At 50.1% G+C, this 20,269-nt stretch overlaps 9 protein-coding genes across 9 annotated transcripts; 5 read left to right on the forward strand and 4 right to left on the reverse strand.

The window, feature by feature from the left end:
* Nucleotides 1-3,569: 3,569 nt before the first annotated feature.
* On the forward strand, nucleotides 3,570-5,102 carry COCCADRAFT_86996 (glycosyltransferase family 71 protein; the record flags this gene model as incomplete). Its single annotated transcript, XM_007710573.1, has 1 exon — nucleotides 3,570-5,102. One exon carries the CDS (start codon nucleotides 3,570-3,572, stop codon nucleotides 5,100-5,102), a length of 1,533 nt encoding a protein of 510 aa, XP_007708763.1.
* Nucleotides 5,103-5,705: 603 nt separating this feature from the next.
* COCCADRAFT_86826 (uncharacterized protein) lies at nucleotides 5,706-9,227 on the reverse strand (the record flags this gene model as incomplete). The annotated part of the gene is made up of 3 exons (XM_007710574.1): nucleotides 5,706-7,016; nucleotides 7,067-8,730; nucleotides 8,780-9,227. The coding sequence occupies 3 exons, from the start codon at nucleotides 9,225-9,227 to the stop codon at nucleotides 5,706-5,708; spliced, it is 3,423 nt and encodes a 1,140-aa protein (XP_007708764.1).
* Nucleotides 9,228-9,494: 267 nt separating this feature from the next.
* On the forward strand, nucleotides 9,495-10,684 carry COCCADRAFT_2041 (uncharacterized protein; the record flags this gene model as incomplete). Its single annotated transcript, XM_007710518.1, has 2 exons — nucleotides 9,495-9,630; nucleotides 9,687-10,684. The coding sequence occupies 2 exons, from the start codon at nucleotides 9,495-9,497 to the stop codon at nucleotides 10,682-10,684; spliced, it is 1,134 nt and encodes a 377-aa protein (XP_007708708.1).
* Nucleotides 10,685-10,818: 134 nt separating this feature from the next.
* Nucleotides 10,819-12,173, reverse strand: COCCADRAFT_86982 (uncharacterized protein; the record flags this gene model as incomplete). Its single annotated transcript, XM_007710575.1, has 3 exons — nucleotides 10,819-11,507; nucleotides 11,579-12,016; nucleotides 12,077-12,173. 3 exons carry the CDS (start codon nucleotides 12,171-12,173, stop codon nucleotides 10,819-10,821), a joined length of 1,224 nt encoding a protein of 407 aa, XP_007708765.1.
* A 403-nt stretch (nucleotides 12,174-12,576) lies between these two features.
* On the forward strand, nucleotides 12,577-13,523 carry COCCADRAFT_33732 (uncharacterized protein; the record flags this gene model as incomplete). Its single annotated transcript, XM_007710550.1, has 2 exons — nucleotides 12,577-12,591; nucleotides 12,675-13,523. The coding sequence occupies 2 exons, from the start codon at nucleotides 12,577-12,579 to the stop codon at nucleotides 13,521-13,523; spliced, it is 864 nt and encodes a 287-aa protein (XP_007708740.1).
* Nucleotides 13,524-13,599: 76 nt separating this feature from the next.
* On the reverse strand, nucleotides 13,600-14,546 carry COCCADRAFT_86771 (uncharacterized protein; the record flags this gene model as incomplete). The annotated part of the gene is made up of 2 exons (XM_007710576.1): nucleotides 13,600-14,260; nucleotides 14,326-14,546. 2 exons carry the CDS (start codon nucleotides 14,544-14,546, stop codon nucleotides 13,600-13,602), a joined length of 882 nt encoding a protein of 293 aa, XP_007708766.1.
* Nucleotides 14,547-15,308: 762 nt separating this feature from the next.
* COCCADRAFT_86913 (uncharacterized protein) lies at nucleotides 15,309-16,099 on the forward strand (the record flags this gene model as incomplete). The annotated part of the gene is made up of 2 exons (XM_007710577.1): nucleotides 15,309-15,430; nucleotides 15,538-16,099. The coding sequence occupies 2 exons, from the start codon at nucleotides 15,309-15,311 to the stop codon at nucleotides 16,097-16,099; spliced, it is 684 nt and encodes a 227-aa protein (XP_007708767.1).
* A 162-nt stretch (nucleotides 16,100-16,261) lies between these two features.
* Nucleotides 16,262-17,299, reverse strand: COCCADRAFT_86840 (carbohydrate esterase family 16 protein; the record flags this gene model as incomplete). Its single annotated transcript, XM_007710578.1, has 1 exon — nucleotides 16,262-17,299. The coding sequence occupies one exon, from the start codon at nucleotides 17,297-17,299 to the stop codon at nucleotides 16,262-16,264; it is 1,038 nt and encodes a 345-aa protein (XP_007708768.1).
* Nucleotides 17,300-18,535: 1,236 nt separating this feature from the next.
* Nucleotides 18,536-19,824, forward strand: COCCADRAFT_2047 (uncharacterized protein; the record flags this gene model as incomplete). The annotated part of the gene is made up of 3 exons (XM_007710519.1): nucleotides 18,536-18,763; nucleotides 18,807-19,184; nucleotides 19,237-19,824. 3 exons carry the CDS (start codon nucleotides 18,536-18,538, stop codon nucleotides 19,822-19,824), a joined length of 1,194 nt encoding a protein of 397 aa, XP_007708709.1.
* Between the last annotated feature and the right edge of the window lie 445 nt (nucleotides 19,825-20,269).

Raw genomic sequence — 20,269 nt, forward strand, 5'->3', positions numbered from 1 at the left:
TGGACACATGCGTGGAGGTACTGGTGTCGTTCCCTTCCGTGCTGGAGACTGGAAGTGCGGTGAGAATGGCTGTGGATACCACAACTTTGCAAAGAACACTGCCTGCCTCCGCTGTGGAGCTAGCCGTGCTGGCGCTGCTGTCGTTGCCGATTCTGCGTTCCCGTCGCCAATGGACACGCCCTCTGGTTTTGGCATGGGTCCTCCTTCTATGGGCGCTGGTCCCGGTGCCGGTCCCTATGGCCCTGCTGGTTACGGTGGTGGTGGCTTCCCAGCTCAACAGTATGGTGGCCCCCCTAGCTCGTATGCTCTGCCCTCTGGTATGGGTGCGGCTAGCCCTTACCCTCCCATGGGCGGCCAGTATGTGCCCAACGGTGGCATGCACTCGACTCCCTTTGACAGCCGCGCCGCTGAAGCTGCTTTTTCCTCGGCGGACCCTTACCCCGCTCAGGGTGCTCCCAACGGTGGCGATGGTCGCAATGACCCCTTTGCCTTTCTTTCAACCGGCTTTGGCTCTCTTTCCATGAACGATGATCGGCGCAACGTCACTAACCCTGCCAACAAGTCGCCGGCGTAAGTTCACTCGTACATAGGTATCGATCGTCTGGAGCGCGTATCTTGCGGTGCAATTTGATATGGGACGGTTTTTTCGGGTAGGCGTGGGCGTGGGCAAGATTGGCTATGGGTGGAGTTTTACAGCATCGGTCGATTTAAGAGATTCGTGGCATTTGCAGGCTACCTACGGCACGGATGCGTATAGACGGAAAAATCCTCATTTGATGGAGTTCGATACCTGGGATGGCGGGGGTGTTTGGGGATCGACTTGAATTCCTTTTGCAAAAGCTGGGTGGGTGGATAAAAAAGTACAAATTGGACGGTAGCGAATGCGGGCTTCTAGGAGGTTCTTGGATCTGGGAAGACGATTTCTTCGTACAGCATCTGGGCCTCGAGCTGGTGTTCATTTTCTTCTCTTTTCTTGCTCTTTTTTTTTCTCTCTCTTGTTTTCTTGTGCATGCTACAAATTGAATCACAACACATTGCCTTGGCAGTCAAGGTGCTTGTGAAGTAAGGGCGGCTCTCGAAGTATTTCGTGTGTTCTTTTGCGCGGGTTTGTTTCCTTTTTTTCTTCTCCGGAATATTTTCCACCAGTATCTGTCCTAATAATTTGCATTTGTCGTCTTTTTTCGCCCCCGTATGTAGTAGCAGTGAATCAATCTCTAGTGTTGTCTAGTGTCGTAACCGCGTCATGGTGAAATGTGAAGACGATAAGATGCCGCCGGGGGGGGATGGTTGTACGCATGTAGATCAAGAGAAAGGGAATTATCAAAGAACAGTAACGGTATGTGTGTGTGGGGGAAAGTTCCCGTAGTAGTAGTAATGCGCGCTCAACCGTAAAGTAATTATCTCGGGGCTTTTTTTTTGGTCCCAACAGATGACAACCTAAGCCAAGGGGATTCTACGCATTATCAACCCCCTTACCCTCCCCCATCCCTAGTTCGGGAGGTACCGTATTTAGGTAAGGACCTTTCGGGTTATCCGACCAACAAGGGGAGAGGATGTGATATCCGATGTTTCCTATTCGACCTTCCCTTTTTTTTCGCCGTTCCCTCTCGTCCGTCTTTCTCTCTCTTTCTCTCACACACACAAAACATACACAGTACACTCTTAGCGCGCATAATTATGGATGATTGGGGAGGGGATTCTGGTAATACCAAGCCAAGTAACTATCTAAGATCGAGGAAGGAGGAAGGAGAGTGGGCTTGGCGGATTTGATCTTGCTTACTTGCTTGCTTGGGACCCCCCCCCCTCCCCACGTCGGGGGGATTTTCTGGGTCTGGGCATAATAGAGTCCTAATGTGGTGGACTATGAGGGGGGGTTGCTTATGTGCATTAGGATTACGATAATAAGGCCGGCATTTTTCTTTTTCTCGATTTCGGGCCGGTTTGATTGTCATGTAAGATGAGTATGACAATGTAATGTTATGGATTTCGTGTGGGCTGTTTTTGGTATGGACATACTGTGTGGGTGTAAGCGTGGAGGGAGCAAAGATGGATCGGTGGTTTGCCTCGATAACGGGCTTCGCCGTCTGTGGTTGGTTGGGATTTTGCTTGGTCATGCAAGGTACGGGTGTTTGTGGAGCTTAGCAGGATTTCTAGCCCGCGCTACGTACAAGCGGGCTAGTTTGTGTCTTTGTCTATGATTAGAGTAGTAAAGCGTAGGAATCTGCGCGGTATCACGACGATGTTCGGGTCATCTATTTTTTGGTGTTGTTATTTCCTTTTTTTTCTCTTCATCTTGGACTGAACCCAGAGTTTTTTTTCGTAACGTGCTAGATGGAAGTTTGTTGAGCACATACACCGTTATGATGACGTGCCCCCTCCCGTATTATCCTAGATTTGACAAACATGTCATCTCGCATGTAAGTAAGATATGAATACAAAAGACTTGGCCGTATTTGACGTGGACATTAATAAGATGTCTGTGGCGTCTGCGTGGCTCAATTTCCGAAGCAGGTGGATGGCATCTAGGGTGTCCCACGCCCCGTATAAACGGTTGCGCGATTTTTCAATAGTGCGTATATGCGCGATACGGACGGCTGGAGGCTGGGAAACAAGAAAAAGAGGTCTTTGCGACGCGTTGCTCTGGGTCGCATATGTTAGAGATGAATTGTGCTGCTGTTGAAGTTGACGGTTCCACAGGCGTACGTACGTGTGTGTACTGACCGCAATGCGACCAGGACCAGGGCTAGGAAACATACGACGGAAGCCATGTAGTTTGTTAAGATCGCCCAAAGCCTCATGCGCCGATAGGTTACGTGTGCAGCCGTTGTCCCTGAGAGCAGGGGGGACCCAACCAACGACCCACGCTGTCAGACGTCGGCCAGTCTCGCCTTGCCATGCCGTTATCAGTCAGCTTGCCCATGGCGTTAGCGTCTCTAATTTTGACTCTCTAACGTCTAATTTGGCACGGCTAATGAGCTGCTCATCCGTTAGTCGCCTTTACTCAGCTCGCCCGTTTATCCAGCTTTTCTGCGCTATGCTGAGCTTAGGTACGGCCTAGGATGCGCCGGATGCAATTCACCACTCCATCTCGCTCGGTCCGCCCCTGTCCCATAAGCTTTCCACAACCTCACCCAAGATCGGTACCCACGATCTTGTCAAGCATCGTGCTGTCTGCTCTCACACAACCTCTTGTTGAGGCCTAGCATTAGCCCTATACAACCACACAGCATCAAGCTAACCATGTGCCTTGGACCCGCGCCATGAGTCGGCTCCTCCATAAACGCGGCGGCGTACCCCGTTTGTAGCATCCGCTCGTATTGCAGTTGCATGCTCTGCCACCTTGGGATGACACTGTGGCACCCATGTCACATCATTTCCAGTTATCTCTAGGCGTCCATGGCAGTGTACTTACATGTAATTCGTCCTTTCACTCTCACCTCTTATCTGGCGCTAGCCTCTTGACTTATCTCTCACTGTCTTTCCCGCTCTTCTCTTTCTCCCCAAAGATACCCCGTTTCCTTTCGTTTTCGTGACAATTACTCGCTCTCAAGTGCGGGCCCACCCCCGCCATGCTCGTCACCACCTCACACTCGTTACCGCGACTGCTTGTCCTCCCTCTCTTCCTCTTGATATGCGGCGCCTTCTTCTTCTTTCCCAGGCAATACCATGGTTCCGCTGCCATTCACATCCCCATCCTGACGGGCAAGAACCTCACTGCAGTCAGTTCAACCTTTGACAAGTCTGTTCAAGAATTTTGGTCCGACCTTGCCACTGCTCTGGTTGACGCCCAACCACAATGTGAACCTTTGCAGCTCGACGATGAGGGCTTCGAAGATATTGTTCACTTCAAGCCGCTTGAACCTCACAGGACACACCCTGATCGGCTGGTCAACTTCACAAAGAATGAAGAGTTGGCCTTGTTCAGAGCGCACTATACTATGCGCAGTTCTGCAAAAGAGCTCGCGTCTAAAGTCCCCTTTGCACAGGGTACTACGGGCATCGTTACTACAGCTAACGCCATGTACATGCCCATCTTTTTGGTCTCACTCCGCTTACTACGCAAGACGGGATGTGATCTGCCGATGGAAGTCTTCATTGACGACTGGAACAAATACGACGCAACAGTGTGCGAGACCGTTCTACCTTCTCTGAACGCCCGTTGCGTTGTCTTATCAAACATTTACGAGACGGCCGCTAACGTCAAACCACCGAGTCACTACCAGTACAAGGCCTTTGCGATCCTATTCTCGTCCTTCCAGCACGTTCTGTTCCTCGACAGCGATGCCTTCCCCTCACAAGACCCGAAAGGTTTATTCTCCGCCGCCCCCTACACGACCCATGGCCTGGTGACCTGGCCCGACTTCTGGGCGCAAACCATCTCGGCGCATTACTACCACATCGCCGCCATCCCTGAAGTCCCCTCGCAATCGCGCCTCTCGACCGAAAGCGGCCAACTCCTCATGAACAAAGATCTACACCGCGAAACCCTACTCATGATGGTTTACTACAACTACTACGGCCCAGACTTCTACTACATCCTCTTCAGCCAAGGCGCCCCCGGCGCTGGCGACAAAGAGACCTTCACGCAAGCCGCCCTCGCCGTCGGCCTTCCTTTCTACCAAGTCCGCACCGCGCCCATGGCTCTCGGCCGCTTCCTCAACGGCACATACAAAGGCACGGCAATCGGCCAGGCAGACCCCCGTCTCGACTACCAGTACCTACCCCCGATGCGCAACCACATCCACGATCAAGCCCTCTGGCAAGACAAGGATCTCGTCACCCAATCCCAGAGGAATAAGCCGCGTACCGCGCCGAGCAAACCCATCCCGATTTTCATTCACCAGAATAACCTCAAGCTCGACCCGGCGCGGCTCCTGAATGATAGGCGACCCTTTGATATGGAGGGCCACTCACATAGGTTGTGGGGCAAGAAAGAAGATATGCAGAAGCAGCTCGGGTACGATGTTGAGCAGCGCATGTGGGAAGTCGTTGTTGAAGAAGGATGCAGAGAAGATGCCCGCGGTGAGAAGTGCAGAAACTTGCGGGCATGGTACAGAGATGTTTTTGGCAATATCGAGGTCGATATGCCACTCAGGTCATGATTTTTTCGAAGAAGCTTTTTTGTTCCCTTTTTTTGGAGCGACTAACTACGATGATTCTTCTTTTTTTTACGTCTGGGGAAATTTGGGTGGGGAGGATGAAGGTCAAAAATTTGCCTTTCTTCATCTGCTGCTTTTTTTTCTCCTTGCGAAGAGAGACACATAACTAATGATTTGTACACAACTTTCGTTGTACATGCTCAATACGGATTTATGACAGATGGTTCGAGTGAGGCAAGAAAAACTCTACGTAGTAGTTTGTTTTTAGTTTTTGCTTGTTATGTACCGCAATGGTTAGCAGCACGCTGGTTATATACCCGAATTTTTCAACCCGAAAAAATAAAAATAAAAGTAACCATTTTTGAACGAACGATAATTCTGCTGAGTTTTTCACGTCATGTAATATGCAAGTATCATGCGTAGAACTGAGAAAGATGACATCGTCGAGTAGAAGAAAAAGAAAGAGTACAGATAGTAGCAACAGGATATCATAACCGCATAATACATAAAATCATATCTCCCTATCCCACTTTATCCGCCTTGTCCCCTCCCCCCAAAAACGCCATCTACAACACACCCTACCCAAAATCCGTGAGAAAAGATTGACTAAGCAGAATCCTCCATCTCACTCTGCAACAAACTCTCCATAATATCCTCCTCAGTAACCATTGTCCTCCTCCTATCATCCCTGCCCACAATCAACGTGCTATGTTCAGCCACTGACTGCTCTTCCTCTTCATCCTCATCATCGTCATCGTCATCAGCTTCAAGAGGCATGCGTGTACCCTCCCCTTGCATACCAGCTAACATCGTATCTTCATCCTCATCGTCTTCCTCATCGTCTTCTTCTTTAACCTTGACGGGTTTCTTAGATGGTATCCGGGTCTCAGATGCCTCGGTTGTCTCCGTCTCATCCGGCGCAACAGTAGTGTTGGGAGCAGCCGTCTGGTCATCTGCGTCTTCGTCGGGAGCTTGTGTCGCGTTACCCACTTCGCCCAATCGCTTTGTTAGAGTAGCTTCCATTTTCGCCAGTGCATTACGTTGCGTGGCGTCCGTCCCGATCTTGGCTTCGACGGCTTCGGAAACAAGGCTGTGAAGGGTATGTAGGGGCTCTTCTTCTTCTTCATCTTCACCATTTTGCTCGGTGTTGCTCTTGTAGCTCGGGCCCGATGGAGCGATGAAGAGTTTGCTTAGCAGCGAGAGTAGAGGTTTACGCTCGTCTTTCGAACACGTGCTTGTGAGTGCGCGCTCGAGAATATCAATGGCGAGTTGGACGTGAGGTTCCTCGGCTTCGGCTGTTGTGCTTGTCTTGCCATCCAGACCGAGTTCGGTTGCGCCAACTACCTTGCGGCCGTCGGTCCATTCGGAAAGGTGGGCAGTGATGACGGGCCAGCCGACCATCTCGTCTATGTCGTCCTCTTCGACATTCTCATCGCGCATGATGAGGAGCTTGGAGATGATGGGGACGGCGATTTCGCCCATGAGCTTAGCGTTCTTTAGCTTACTGTGGCAGAAGACGGGGAGGAAGTAGCTGAGTGCTTGTCGTAGTGCCGGGTTCGTTGCTGTCTCGGGATCGAAGTAGGTCAATGTGAAGGCCTTGAGGATTTCGGCTGTAGGCTGAGGTGGTAGGATACCAAGGAGCAATAGCTTCGAGGCAGCGGTGCATGAGATGAGACTAATGCGCTTATTGTCGGAGGTGAAGGCCTTGAGAAGGATCTTAGTGATAGGGCGGATGCGTGGGTTGGTAATGGGCTCTGCATCCTCAGTCTCGGCGTCTGGGTCCGGGATAGTGGGTGTAAGAAGCTGTGGGTGAGTGATGATCACGTCTGTGAGGACTTGAATGACAATCTCCTTCAGAGCATCATGGCCCTTTGCGAAGCAGTGGAAAAAGAGATCGAGGTTGTTACCTGCAAGATCCTAGTTCTTGTTAGTATATCCCTATAGCAGATATCGAGTCGTAAACTTACTTTACTGAGAAGGGCAGCTAGACCCAAACAGATGACACCTCGCTCTCGGATCATCGCCTGGTGAGCTTGTACGGCCGGGATAATAAGAGTATTGAGGATATTTGTGAGCGACGTATCCGACTCCAAATCGCCCTCCACATTTTGAAGTGTGCATTGCGCGATATGTAAACACTTAGAGTATACCATGACCTCTCGGATCTGTCGCTCTTCTTTCTCTTCTTCAGTGAGGTTTTCTGTGGCTTTGGCAGTCTTGGCCTTGATTAATGGAGCATCCATGTCCACGTCTGATTGTGCAGAGTGGAAGCTTTCTTCAGCATCTCCGCCAGTGACGGTGGCATCATCGGCATCCAAGAGAGAATCTCGAACGTCGGCAATGGCCTCGACAATGAGAGCACAGAAGTCTGACTCGCCTCGACTACCGCAAACCTTGCGTAGAACTTCGATGGAGAGCTTTGTGCACTCTTCGGGCAGTTGAGCCTTGGAAATTGCTTCGCGCATAATGTTGTACATCTGCCTTCGTCCCATCTCATCCGTGTAGTCGAGAGTATGAGCAATGTGAAGGAGCTGCTGGACAACGAAATCCTGTTCCTCAACATCTTCCTGGGCCTCCTCAATCTCTGGATCAGTCTCTTCCATCATTGCGACTTTGTCGACTAGCTCCATAAGCGAATTGAGCTCCCGCTGCAGAACAAAAGCAAACATAGTGACTTCGGGCATCTTGTCCTCAATCATGCTCTGGATTCTGTCATCGTCGGTGCTCTGGCTGTAGTCGTTGAGCGTACGAGCAATGAAAGCCGTCTGCGCATCTAGGTTGTTCCAGAACTCATGATCAAATGTGATATCTCTACGGTAATCCGGTCGGCCATCCCAGAACTGGCGCATGGCTTCATGAGCCATACCGTCCTCCTCACCGGACCGTGTAACATCAATGCGTTCCAATAGCTCGCATAGCGCCTCCAGACTAGGAGGTGCAACATCACCAGGCTTCTTCTCCTCTTCAGTCCGGGTGTCGCGGGATGAAGCGCAATCTTCGAGCCAGCGCTCGCGGAACAGGGTTGCTGCAGCCTTACGGACAATGTCGTCTCGGTCGCGAAGACCCCATCGGATGAGCTTCTCTCGCTCCACAAGCGACATGTGTCGGAAATCGCCCAAAGCCGGTAGAATCTTGCCATAGACTAGCCTTCGAGTAGTCGCATCCATATCACGAGCCCGCTCGAGGATATATCGCAGGGTGGACGGCCAGAGTGGCAGGTTCAACAATACAGCTCGTCGCACTTCGGCACTCGGATCGTTGATCATGATATCCAGAAGCTTGTCTAGAATGCCACCTGCTTCGTCGTCACTGTCTTCCTCATCTTGCTCCTCGTCATCATTCCCGGCAAGACGGCCCAGTCCGAGAATAGCCTGAACGCGCACCGATGGTTCTTTATCTCGAAGACGCTTCAAGAAACCCAATCTTATCATGTTGAAAATATCGTCATCGATAGTAGTGAGGCTGTTCACAATATGCGCAACTGTCTGTGTGGCTCGGAACCGGACCGTCTTGTCCTTGGCTGTGAGAAGTCCCAGGATTGTAGTGAGGATGCTGGATGTAAGCCTGCTGGTAGGCGTTTCGTGAAAGGCAGTCGCATCTTCCTCGGACTCTGCGGCAAATATCTGTTGATCTGGCTTTTATCAGTGTTTTGTTTTTCTGACCGGCAGTGCATGACAAACCTTTGTCTGACGCATGCTTCAAGAAGATGCCCAAGAAGCGAATCACTCTGTCGCCTACCGGCTCACTCTTCTTAACGGACATGATTCTAAGCAGACACCTCACAATCTCGGCATTGAACTCCTCCTCGTCAAAATCTTCTTGTTCCTCCTGGCCCTTCTTTCCGCCCTTCTTGCCTGTGTCTGGTGGCTCGAAACAGCATGCTTCCTGGATCTTCCTCAAGTTGACCACCAGCTTCCTTTGTGTGGCCGTCGTCTTTTGTGCGTCGCTGAAGACTTGGGCGATCTGTGTGCGGAGGGTTGTGACGGGGCCCTCATCGGGGATATCAATTGCATTTGCGGATTGTCTTGCAGAGGATCCGCGTGTTGCCCTTGTTGTACCGCCACTGGCTTTGCGGGCTGTGGCTGTGGTCGACCCACGCGGCGCGCGGGTTGAAGGACGTCCGGGCATATTTCGTGTACTGTCAGTAGGATGTGTGGTCGTCTACTGTGGGACGATCATTGGCATCAATCGTCGGTGGTGTTGTTGTTTACGCACACCCCCGCGCGGCAACGGCTCGTGGGAGCAGGGGTCCCGCGTGCAGGGTCCACCTTTGACTGCTTGCGACATCGGGCGAAAGCGCGTTGATTCGCCGACCAGCCGATGGCATCATCTTGAACTTGTACTTGAACTTGACCTTTGCCCCCGGCTTTGTGAGGCAATTCTTCAATTGCAACAATGTTCCGGACAGCTGTGCGAGGCTTCGCGACCTCTGCACGTCGCGGCGCTGAGATCATTGGCTCAGCAGAAGCCCAGCAGACTGCCCTTAATATCTCAAAGGCTCAGGGCATTGGTCAGCGGGGTTTCCTTGATGGTAACATGTTTCCTTACAAAACCCTAGAGCGAAAACATATTGACATATATTCCCAGCTATTGGCAAGACCCCTCTTATCCGTCTAAAGAGGCTCTCTGAAGAAACTGGCTGCAACATTCTCGGAAAAGCAGAGTTCCAAAACCCAGGCGGCTCAGTCAAGGACCGCGCTGCCCTCTTCGTCGTCGAGAATGCCGAACGCCAAGGTCTCTTGAAGCCCGGTGGTACCGTTATCGAAGGTACAGCTGGAAACACTGGTATCGGTCTTGCGCACGTCTGCCGCTCAAAGGGTTATAAACTCGTCATCTACATGCCCAACACCCAGTCGCAGGGCAAGATTGATCTGCTAAGACTGCTGGGCGCTGAAGTGTACCCTGTACCCGCTGTCGCATTCGAAAACCCCGAAAACTACAACCACCAAGCAAAGCGACACGCGGAAAGGCTGGACAACGCAGTATGGACAAACCAGTTCGACAACGTGGCGAACCGACAGGCGCATATCGAGACCACAGGACCGGAGATTTGGGCCCAGACGGGAGGAAAACTTGACGCTTTTACTTGCGCCACAGGCACGGGAGGCAGTCTGGCTGGTGTGACAAGGTATCTCAAAGAGAAGAGTGACGGAAAGGTCAAGAGCTTTTTGGCAGATCCACCAGGCTCCGTGCTGCACTCCTACATTCAGAGTGGTGGCAAGCTCACAGAGCGATCTGGTGGTTCCATAACAGAGGGTATCGGCCAAGGCCGTGTAACAGACAACCTGAAGCCAGACATTGATCTCCTTGACGGCTCTGTACACATTAGCGATGAGAAGACCATTGAAATGGTGTACAGATGTCTAGATGAGGAGGGTCTCTATTTGGGCGCTAGCTCATGTCTAAACGTTGTTGCAGCCAAGGAAGTAGCTGAGAAGCTGGGTAAGGGATCAACAGTCGTCACACTGCTGTGTGATGGCGCATACCGATATGCCGACCGTCTGTTCTCCAAGAAGTGGCTGGAACAGAAAAAGTTATACGATGCTATACCCGAACACTTGCGCAAGTACATTGTACTGGAGTAGGCTACCAAGTACATACAAAATAGAAACAACACAAGTCTACGAGAAACATGTGCCTCTATCCCCGAGACCGTCTTCTTTGTTTGCTTCTACTTCTACTTCTACAACTACACTTTCTCATATACCCACTAATATGCTTAAATCATCGGGCCTCCGCTCGCGAACCCATTCACAACCGCCGTCATAAGCTGATTCGCAATCGCCGTCTTAGGTGGCAACCTCAGCCCACCCTCCTTATACTCGGGCCCAGCACCCTCTCCCAGCCCACTCGTCCCCACACGCAACGCCTCCCTAACCTCCTCAGCCGTAAACCACTTTGCGTCTTCCAATTCGGCATCGTGGCCCAGATGAATGGTCTCCCCCTCCGGAATCGCCTGGCCAACCGCACCAATCATAAGGTTAGCAGGGTACGGCCATGGCTGTGTAGAGTGAATAACCACACGACCAAGATGGATACCGGATTCCTCCCAGACCTCGCGACGGACGGCTTCCTCGACGCTCTCGGCCGGCTCGAGAAATCCAGCGAGGGTAGAATACCAGTTCGGGGGCCACCGCTTTTGACGACCAAGAAGGATCTTTTTGCCGTCGGCGGACACGACCGCCATGATGACGGTGGGGTCAGTACGTGGGAAAGAGAGATTGGAGATGCCAGTGCGAGTAGCGCAGGGTGGTCGCTCGCCTTGATCAATGCTGGATGCAATGTCCTTGGGCGGACATGTACGCTTGAACCCGGCGTTGACGGAGAGCGTCTTGTAGCCGCATGAGGCGCAGAAGGGGTTTCGGGCGTTCCAGTCGAGGAGGTGGCGGGCTTCGGCGTAGATAGCCGCTGTTGCGTGTTAGTTGCCGAGTTACTTCTGTGTTGAAAATGTATAGTATGAGAGAATGATGATTGCGTACCTTCTTCGGCGGGCAGACTCATATGCATCCGTCCCTTGCTGAACTCCAATCCCTGCTCTTCGAACTTCTTGATCAACTCCTCTGCCTTTTCCTTGACGCTTTCTTGCGGCGTGACATCTACGGCGAACCACGGCTGGCCCTTGTAATGCTCCTTGTACTTGAAGCCATCTTTCCTCTCATCCAGTCCCAAAAAGATAATCTGCGGCGTATACAGAGTCGAATTGTACTGCGCAATGACATCCTCCTCGGACTTCTCAAACGGGTTGTCGCCAATGATTGGCTTAACATCCGAGAAAGTACAGCGAGCAAGCTCGGTGGCTGACTTGACGAGCGGTTCGAGTTTATTGAAGAGAAGGAAAGTAGAAGATGGGTGGTGTAGTGCCGAAGACAGAAATTGGTGGTCGGGACGAAGGAAACCCACACGATTTAATGGAGACCCTGCATGCCAGTGTTAGAGATAAGCGTCTCCAAGAGTAGATAGGCCGCGTGTCTTCGTACCAGAGAAGTAATTGGCTACTTCCTTTCCAAACTTGCGGCTCAGCATCGAATCGACTCCCGGGTGTGCTGGCTCAGGGAGGTCTGGCTGCGGTAGCATTGTACTAAACTATAGACAATGTGATCTGACACTCTTATCGTGTCGGAGAGTGGCGGAGAAGGAGGAGGAAGCCAATGTATATCTATAAGTATACAGAAAACAATCCTTTAAATGTGCAAATGCAAGGCTTGAAACTAGCTCAAACGGACAAAGTTATCGCGAACACCCGAAGACGAAGTGCAGGAGAAAAACAAAACCAGCGCTTGACGTAGTGTATATGCACTCTACTTTGCCGTCGTACCCCACAGACGAGGGGGCCGCTAATCGGCTCGACATTACAAACCCGCCAGCACGCTTGTTCCGACACCTCGGTCCACGTTCCGAAGCTTATCGATTAGTTTATTTGAACTTCTGGCATCATCACCCCAGCACACGACGTATCGATGGAACAAAGACGGCAGCCATGAGTCAATTCCAAGTATGTACACACACCCCTCGTCGATTTCCACAACAAGCGCAATAGGGAGTAGATCTGTGCGACTGACCACGCCTTTTGTCTAGTTTGGCGCAGACTCGCGCTCTGGATCCAGCGACGACTCTGATGACGACAACATCTCTACTCTTCCCTTTGCGACACCGCTCCGCCGCTCCGATTTCCTCGTTCCAGACTTCTCGCCTGCAAGTTATCTTTCTACCCTACATAACCGCCACCAAACGCTCGAGGACCTACGCTCAGAGTTGCGCTCGCGATCCCAGCTTCTATCCAAAGAGCTTCTCGACCTCGTCAATTCAAACTACCAAGACTTTTTGAACTTGGGGAACAGCTTGAATGGCGGCGAGGAAAAGGTGGAAGAAGTCAGGGTGGGGCTGCTGGGCTTCCGAAAGGAGATTGATGGATTGATGGATGTAGTCGGCAAGCGAGAGGAAGAGGTGCGCGAGCTACTAGAAGAAAAGCGCGATGTCAGGCATAAAATCGAGGTCGGCAGACGGCTCATAGACTACGATGCTAGGCTCAAGGAGTTGGAGGCCGAGCTCATGATTGAGACGTCGGGTCAAGAGCCTATTATAGTCGGGGAAGAGGTCTCGGATAGCGACGAGGATGAGGATGAAGACGAAGAGGAGGGAAGCTACACTATTTCCGTCGCAAAATTAAGACGAAATGTAGTACAGTACCAATTGCTGCTGGGGTTGGAAAAAGAACTAGATGAGCATCCTTTTGTCGCAGCGCAGGCTGCAAGAAAGACCAAAGTGCGGACTACATTATTGATGGACTTGAGTACCGCACTACGACAGGCGAAGAGCGCGGGAGCAGACGGATCAGGGCGCGTCATGAAGATTATGAAGATTTACGCGGACATGGAGGAATCGACAGAAGCTGTCAAACTTCTCAAGACATTAAAGTCATCGTAATGGGAGATCTTGACACCAGCATAGCGACGGCGTTCGGTATGGTACATTGTTCATACACCCACCCCTAGGGCTACATCTACAAAGGTCCACTCAGCTCCTTTGGTGCTATCGAATTGGGTCCTCTAAATTCTCCGCTCAATGTGAAACCTGGCGCATTGGTCGAGCTGAGTACTACCTCGTGAATTTCCTTGCCAATCCGGTCGCTCAGTTGTGCCATGTCCTTCTTGAGCGCCTCCATGAATGCTTTGATATTTCTTTGCATCTCGTCTGGCGTGAATCCCAACTGTCCTATTGCCATGCGAACAACGCCTAGACGTTCCCTGTATTCGCTTCCTCCCACCATGTTCCTCACACTTGTACCCACTTGCGTGACTACTGTGCCAGTCTTTGTGCTGGGCATCAAGCCCTTGGGACCCAACACTCGTCCTAGCCCCGCCTTGTTCATCTTCTGTAGACTGTCGATGTGGCATATGCACCTGTCGAATTCAACAATGCCTTCCTTGATTTGGTTGAAGATTTCGTCTTCGCCGACAAGCGTGGCGCCCGCAGCGCGAGCTTCAGTGGCGGCCTTGGAGTCTGGTGCGGCAATGACACAGATCCGTATGTCGGTCTTGACGGGATGTGGGAGTCGTAAGCGGTTTCGCACAACGGGACCGTTCTTCAGCGTGCGCAAGCGAACATGCATCTCGTATTTTGAGGAGGAGGGGTTACGGCCTACTTCGAAGGCGCGGATATATCTATTCCCCCGTTAACACCTGCCCCTGCCATTGGCGGCACTCCAGAGCCCTAGCCAGAGACTTACTGCATCGCATCTATCAGCGAGAATTGGTCTGCCTGCTTCAAGTCATATTGCAGGAATGTGTTCCGCGTCTTCTTCTTTTTCTTCGGCTGTGCTTTGGTCGTTGCGCATCGTATCGTCTGATATGGCAATGCAGCAATGCGCGGTACTTCGGATCGCGCAGCGGCAATTGGTGAGGTCGCGAGCCGGCCCAAAGGCGCTATTAACGATCGTGGGTGTGCCATTGCGGCGTTGGAGATATCGGTGGTGGCTGCGGTGGTGCCAAAAGTTCGGCCGGAGATTCGGGAGTGCCAAGACATGACTGCGCTAACAAAACGTCGCGTATGCTCCGACTGTCACTGAGTTGATGGCTGTATATCATTTGTTTTACATAGCGAAATTCATATTGATTTGCAGATGAAGGATATTCATGAATTGGCTTTTTGGATATTCGGGGTCGATAAAACCACCTTCTCACTTTTCGCAGAAGAAGTAACCAGTGTGCATGAGTGAGCAAGCAAAAACATCTGACTTGTGGATGAGTAGATGTTACTAGTAGTAATAGTACTTCATCTACTATGCGTGACTCATGCTAGACAACTTAACAGAAAAGTCTTGTTCTGTGTGAGGATTCATGCGTAATGAAAGAATAAATTGTGGGAGCTGGTTGACATATTAGCAGAGATCCTACCTCCACGAAGACAATCTGAGTCATTCATTTTCGACAATACAACTCGTATTGCAATTTAAGGCCAACTCTGCTCATAATCGTGATATACCGATGTTAGCCTTGAATCTTCGGAATAACTAACCCAAAACTCAAGGGCGCTTTGCCGTTTTCAATCCTTACTGCGCTTCACGAACGCCTATTGGCCAGAATACGGAATAGTCCATTCCGGCACGTCTGCCTGAAATCCTAGGAAATCCTAGGAGAATATGTGTATATATAGTCGTTCCATGTTGATGGCAAATCTATATTCACTCATCTTTCAAGTATCTTAAGCATCATGGACCAAACTTTGTTCACGCCACAGCTGAAGTTGACGCTCATTACAACGGCGGAAAGAGGGAGCCAAGAACTTGAATGGCTACATGAGTTGCGCAGCGATGAAAAGGCTACATGGTGGAGGTAAGTAGTCACTGCCTATCTTCTCTGCACACTAGACCTTTGTCTGCTCTTATTCTATACAACAAAGCCAAATTTCCAAAAAGGACCGAAACTAATCCTCCAAAAAGTATCTATGGCCGGTCAAAGACAATCGAAGACACCGAGAAGACCATGAAAGGAGCACTGCCAACCACAACCAACGACGGCGAAGAGAAACCCTACCGGGCCGTCTACGCCGTCCATGAACTACTCGCTCCAAACAGCAACCCAGCCAGTCAAGAAGACATCCCCACACGAATGATCGGACTCATCACTCTCCGCTCCGTCGACAAGGGCAGTCTCCCTTTACCACCTCGTATATTCCCTGACTCAGTCCACTCCCCTGATTGTCTAGCCGTCGAGCTTGGATACCAATTCCTGCCAGCCGCATGGGGCAAAGGATTCGCAACACAATCCGTAACAAAAGTCCTCGACGCTTGCCAACGCGAGCAAAAGTTCTGGGACAACTACCAAAAGGTGTTTGTTCGGGCGATTGTGAATGGCGAGAATCCAGCTAGTAGACGCGTTATGGTCAAGTGCGGTATGAAGGAGCTGGCGGTGCATGTTTGGGACGGTGATGGCATATGGCTTGCGGGCAAGTGGAGGACTACTGATGACCTTCATATTTTTGGGAAGTTTGTGAGGGAGTGAGGGGGGGTTTCGGTTTCCTGATGCGCTGTATACAGTGATGGTGTTTAGTCAATACAAAACTATTGACCTTGCCGCGTAGACTTGATCAGATACTGGGCTTAATCTACGTTGCATCACCAAGTCAATCCATAAGAAAATTGACTTTTGGTTTGCTACAAACAACTATTCATGTGATTGCTCTCGTAGCCACTTTCCCAAAACATCCGTCATAATCGCATGCGTCCGGCTGGTCAAATGCCCTGAGTTATACCAAAAGTAGGTATCTAATTCCGTGCATCCATATTTTCCTGGGTCAGTCAGAATATCTGGTTGATTGTACCCCGGGCAATACCCCGTCACGTTCTTGAACCCATACTCCTGATATCGATCCAACACATCATTCAGAACAGTATTAACATCGAATTGCAGAACCGCCGCATCGCAATGCTTTTCCGCAAACCCGTCTGCGTAGCTGGCCTGGATATTGTTGAATAAGTCCACAAGCGACGCATTGACGTTAGGTGTACCCGGTCCACGGTCCAAAGGCGGGAGATTCATGAACAAAAAGTTCCTATATCCCAGCTCGTACACCTTTTCCACATTCTTGAAAACGTTTTTCTGTACTTTCTTGTAGGCTGGCGCAAAAGTAGCGTTTCTACCCTGTGTAGCGACGAGGTCGTTGATGTCGTTGATACCGATCCAAACGGCTACCAGCGCGTGCTTCTTATCCAAATGAATAAATTTGAGCGCGGGGTTACTGTAGGAAATGAATTGCTCGACTTGGCGCTCCAGTGAAACAGTGTGGTTATGGTGAAGTGGTGTGAAGCCAGCTTCCTCAATCGTGTTGGCGCCTGCGTAAGCAAAGTCCCAAAGCTGGATGTCGCATTCTTGCGGATCATGTAGCCCGTCTTCTACACCGCAGTCAGTCAGAAACTCGACCCAGTTAGGTCCACCTTCTGCTGTTCCGGTAAGGTTCTGCACAATGCGGTTGGAAAAGAGTTGCGCGGGTGTAAAGGGTAGATTTAATTCGTCGCCGATGAAGGAGTAGTTGGGGTGGCCGAGGGTGCCTTGAATGAATGTGTAGCTGTCGCCAAAAGCTATCAGAGAGTCGATGGTAGACCAGTCGAAAGTAGTCTTTCTGGTACTCGGAGATACCGGTGTCGCTGCTGCGATACTAGCGCATGTGGCCAACGCGAGACACGAAGTTGTGGATAGCTTCATGGCAGCCAAACATAATCATGAACAAGAGGTTTGTTTGCTATGCTCATATTCGACATACATTCAGCTATAAATGACTACCATAACTTCGTGTTTATCCACGCAGGGTTCGGATAATAGTGAGGCTACGGGTCAATTGTGTCCGAAGGAGAGTGACTCGGATAATTTAGCCATGGATCTACCTAGGTTAGAACGGGCCCAGTTAGGGCATAAGGAAATCATGGTAACGTAACAAATTGTAGTATATATGTGTGGTAGCCTCTCTCTACAGGTAGAATATTATAACATTTAGTGATACTGATATCTCCCAACGATGAGTTAAATCTATGTTCATTCGACAGTGATTTAATTGGTAGTATCTACACAATACTCTTTTTATTCTCCCTTTCTTTTGCGTTCTTCGCTCACATTAATCGAAATGATGAACAATCACTTGTGCACCATTATTTTGTGATTGGTGGACTCTACCCCACACTTACCTACTTATCATAACTCGCTGCTTAGTATTGAAGAAGTTGATTGGTTACGTAGCTTAGACTGAAGCGGGGGTTACCTAGCGAATCATAGTCAAGTACTACATAACCAAAGAGCTGTCTACCATGCACTCTTCACCAGTCTGCTATGTTCCATCACGAGGGTCAACCAACGTGCTTGCTGTGTCACTGTGCTGTCCAGCCAGATGAACACGTCGCAGCGGGTATGTATTTCTCAAATTCCAAGACAGATGACTTACTAGCGAAAGCCTTACATGACACCCAGCAACCTTTGTTTCCCCTGTGCAGACGATTGTTTTGCCAAAAAACAGTTTGTTATCACTGTTCGTTAACTAGAGGTCCGAGATCTCACTGCATTCATCGTGATTGCTATCAATATTACCGCCGTCTCTTTCCCGAATCACAACGGCTACGACTTCGGGACTTGCTAGAACTATGGCCCGACGATTTGGACTTCCTCGATCGCCACAACATCGAGAGAGAAAAACATGCCTACGAAGAATATTTCCCTCGTTCAGAATCGGCACTGTTCGCGCACATAGCAAAAGACAGCTTTGGAAATTTCCTCCGGTTGGTTGTTGAAAGACTACCACCAGAGCTTGTATCAGATATCGCAGGGTTATCGTGGCCATGTGCTTTACGAAAACCAGCGATAATCGCCGGGGAAGGCCAGTCCCTACTAGAATTCGCAAAGAGTCAGAAGAGCAACCATACCGACCTCATAACGTTTGCAGGAGAGCCAGCTATGGTTCGTTACTCCAATTTCCTAGGACACCGCTATGCAACGAGTATTGCCTTGCAAGAAGATACAGTCGTCAAACGCCAAAACGTCCTTTCTATTGCTGTAACTCGGGATGAAGTAGGTATACTTGACATAAACTTCCAAGGTCACTTCCGATACTCACGACCTGGCCTCTGGTACAGACTGATTCAGGCCGAGGCGGACAAACTAGAACTTTGCATTTGCACCAAGGTATGAATTACAATATTACTAATTCCATCACTGACATTGTCAGAATATCATTGTGGATGTCGAATCAGCAAACACACGTGAGCCATTTTGGAATCCCTATTGGGATTGCCAATTTTCATCTCAACCTAAAGTATCTACATGGTATTTTCACAAGACCGAACCGTCTCTTCCTCAACGCATGAGATATGTGGGGCTCAACGACGACACACAAGGAATAATCGTTGGTTGCGGTCATGAAGGTTTCGTGCACCTTGAAACCTATGGCCACAGTGGTAAACCCTACAACTATTCTCAAACCTGGAGTGCATTTCCGGATCGCGTGGCATACATTTGTTTTCCTCTTTCCAAGGGCGAGGTCATTACTGCTGCGTGGATTCGTGAGCTGGACAATGATTTATCCATTCGCCAACCTGCTCTCGTGGTAAATAGCATATCCGTTTGTTTGTGTATAAGAGTCTTATATGTTGAAACAGGTCAACACATCCCTTGAGCGTACCTGTACCTTTGGGAATTATGTGCCAAGGGAAAACGAACATCTATACCGGTATGAACCTCTGGTTAAACAGAATGCCTATCGAATCACGGGAATCTGCTATAACAACAAGGCGACTGGATCATCACTACAAACAAAGATTGGTATTACCCACGAAGAGAAGCCAGCTGGGCCGCTACCCAGTCCACCTCGCCAAGCCGCGTATACCCTCCCTAACCATTGGATACCGCAGTGGTACGTGTCCTCTGCATGTCTCTCTGGAGTAACTCACGTACGCATGTTTATAAATAACAAAACATCTCACAAGCCGACCGTGGGAATGCTGCTCTCCTATGAAAACCACCAGATTTCACTAGGACAGTACAGATTCGATTGCGATGTGGAGGATTTCGACCTAACAGGACCCATGTATTTCTTCTGTGGAGATATGGAACTTCGTCCTTATGTAAAGGTCATTTGCAACGACGGCGAGGAGAAGAAGCCGGATTGGAAGGAAATTCCTCGGACGGCAAGGCTCGTATGGTGGTTTACGGCTATTTGTTCGCAGCTAGATGTGCTTACAACGTAGTTTGGGGGTTACGCTACATAGCGTGATCCCAATACTGTTTTTTTTTTCGAAATTGATACCATCCTGGTTGATAGTAATGCCACTAGGCAACAAAATATCATTGACAACAAACGACAAAGTCCATGCATAGCATCTCCTGTTGGGGATGCTGCATCCCACTGGGCTGTTGCAAGACGTACATTTTACCAAGAGCTTAGCATACCAGTCCCCATTCTAGTGATGAGAGATATTCAAAGCTGCCTAGTCATAGTAATATGTAAAAGGCTACTGTCCGACTTGCACATCGGAAGCATACTTACACAAGTACTTACATGACGTGTTCATCCGAGGTTATATGCACACACACGCCTCTCACGCACTTTACACATACACACACAGCTATGACCCTTTTGTTGTTTCCTTTCTCCCGGAACAGGGCACTTGCCGCTTCCGAACCCCCCCGCCC

This window comes from Bipolaris zeicola (assembly GCF_000523435.1).
Source record: "Bipolaris zeicola 26-R-13 unplaced genomic scaffold scaffold_19, whole genome shotgun sequence".
Taxonomy (NCBI): domain Eukaryota; kingdom Fungi; phylum Ascomycota; class Dothideomycetes; order Pleosporales; family Pleosporaceae; genus Bipolaris; species Bipolaris zeicola.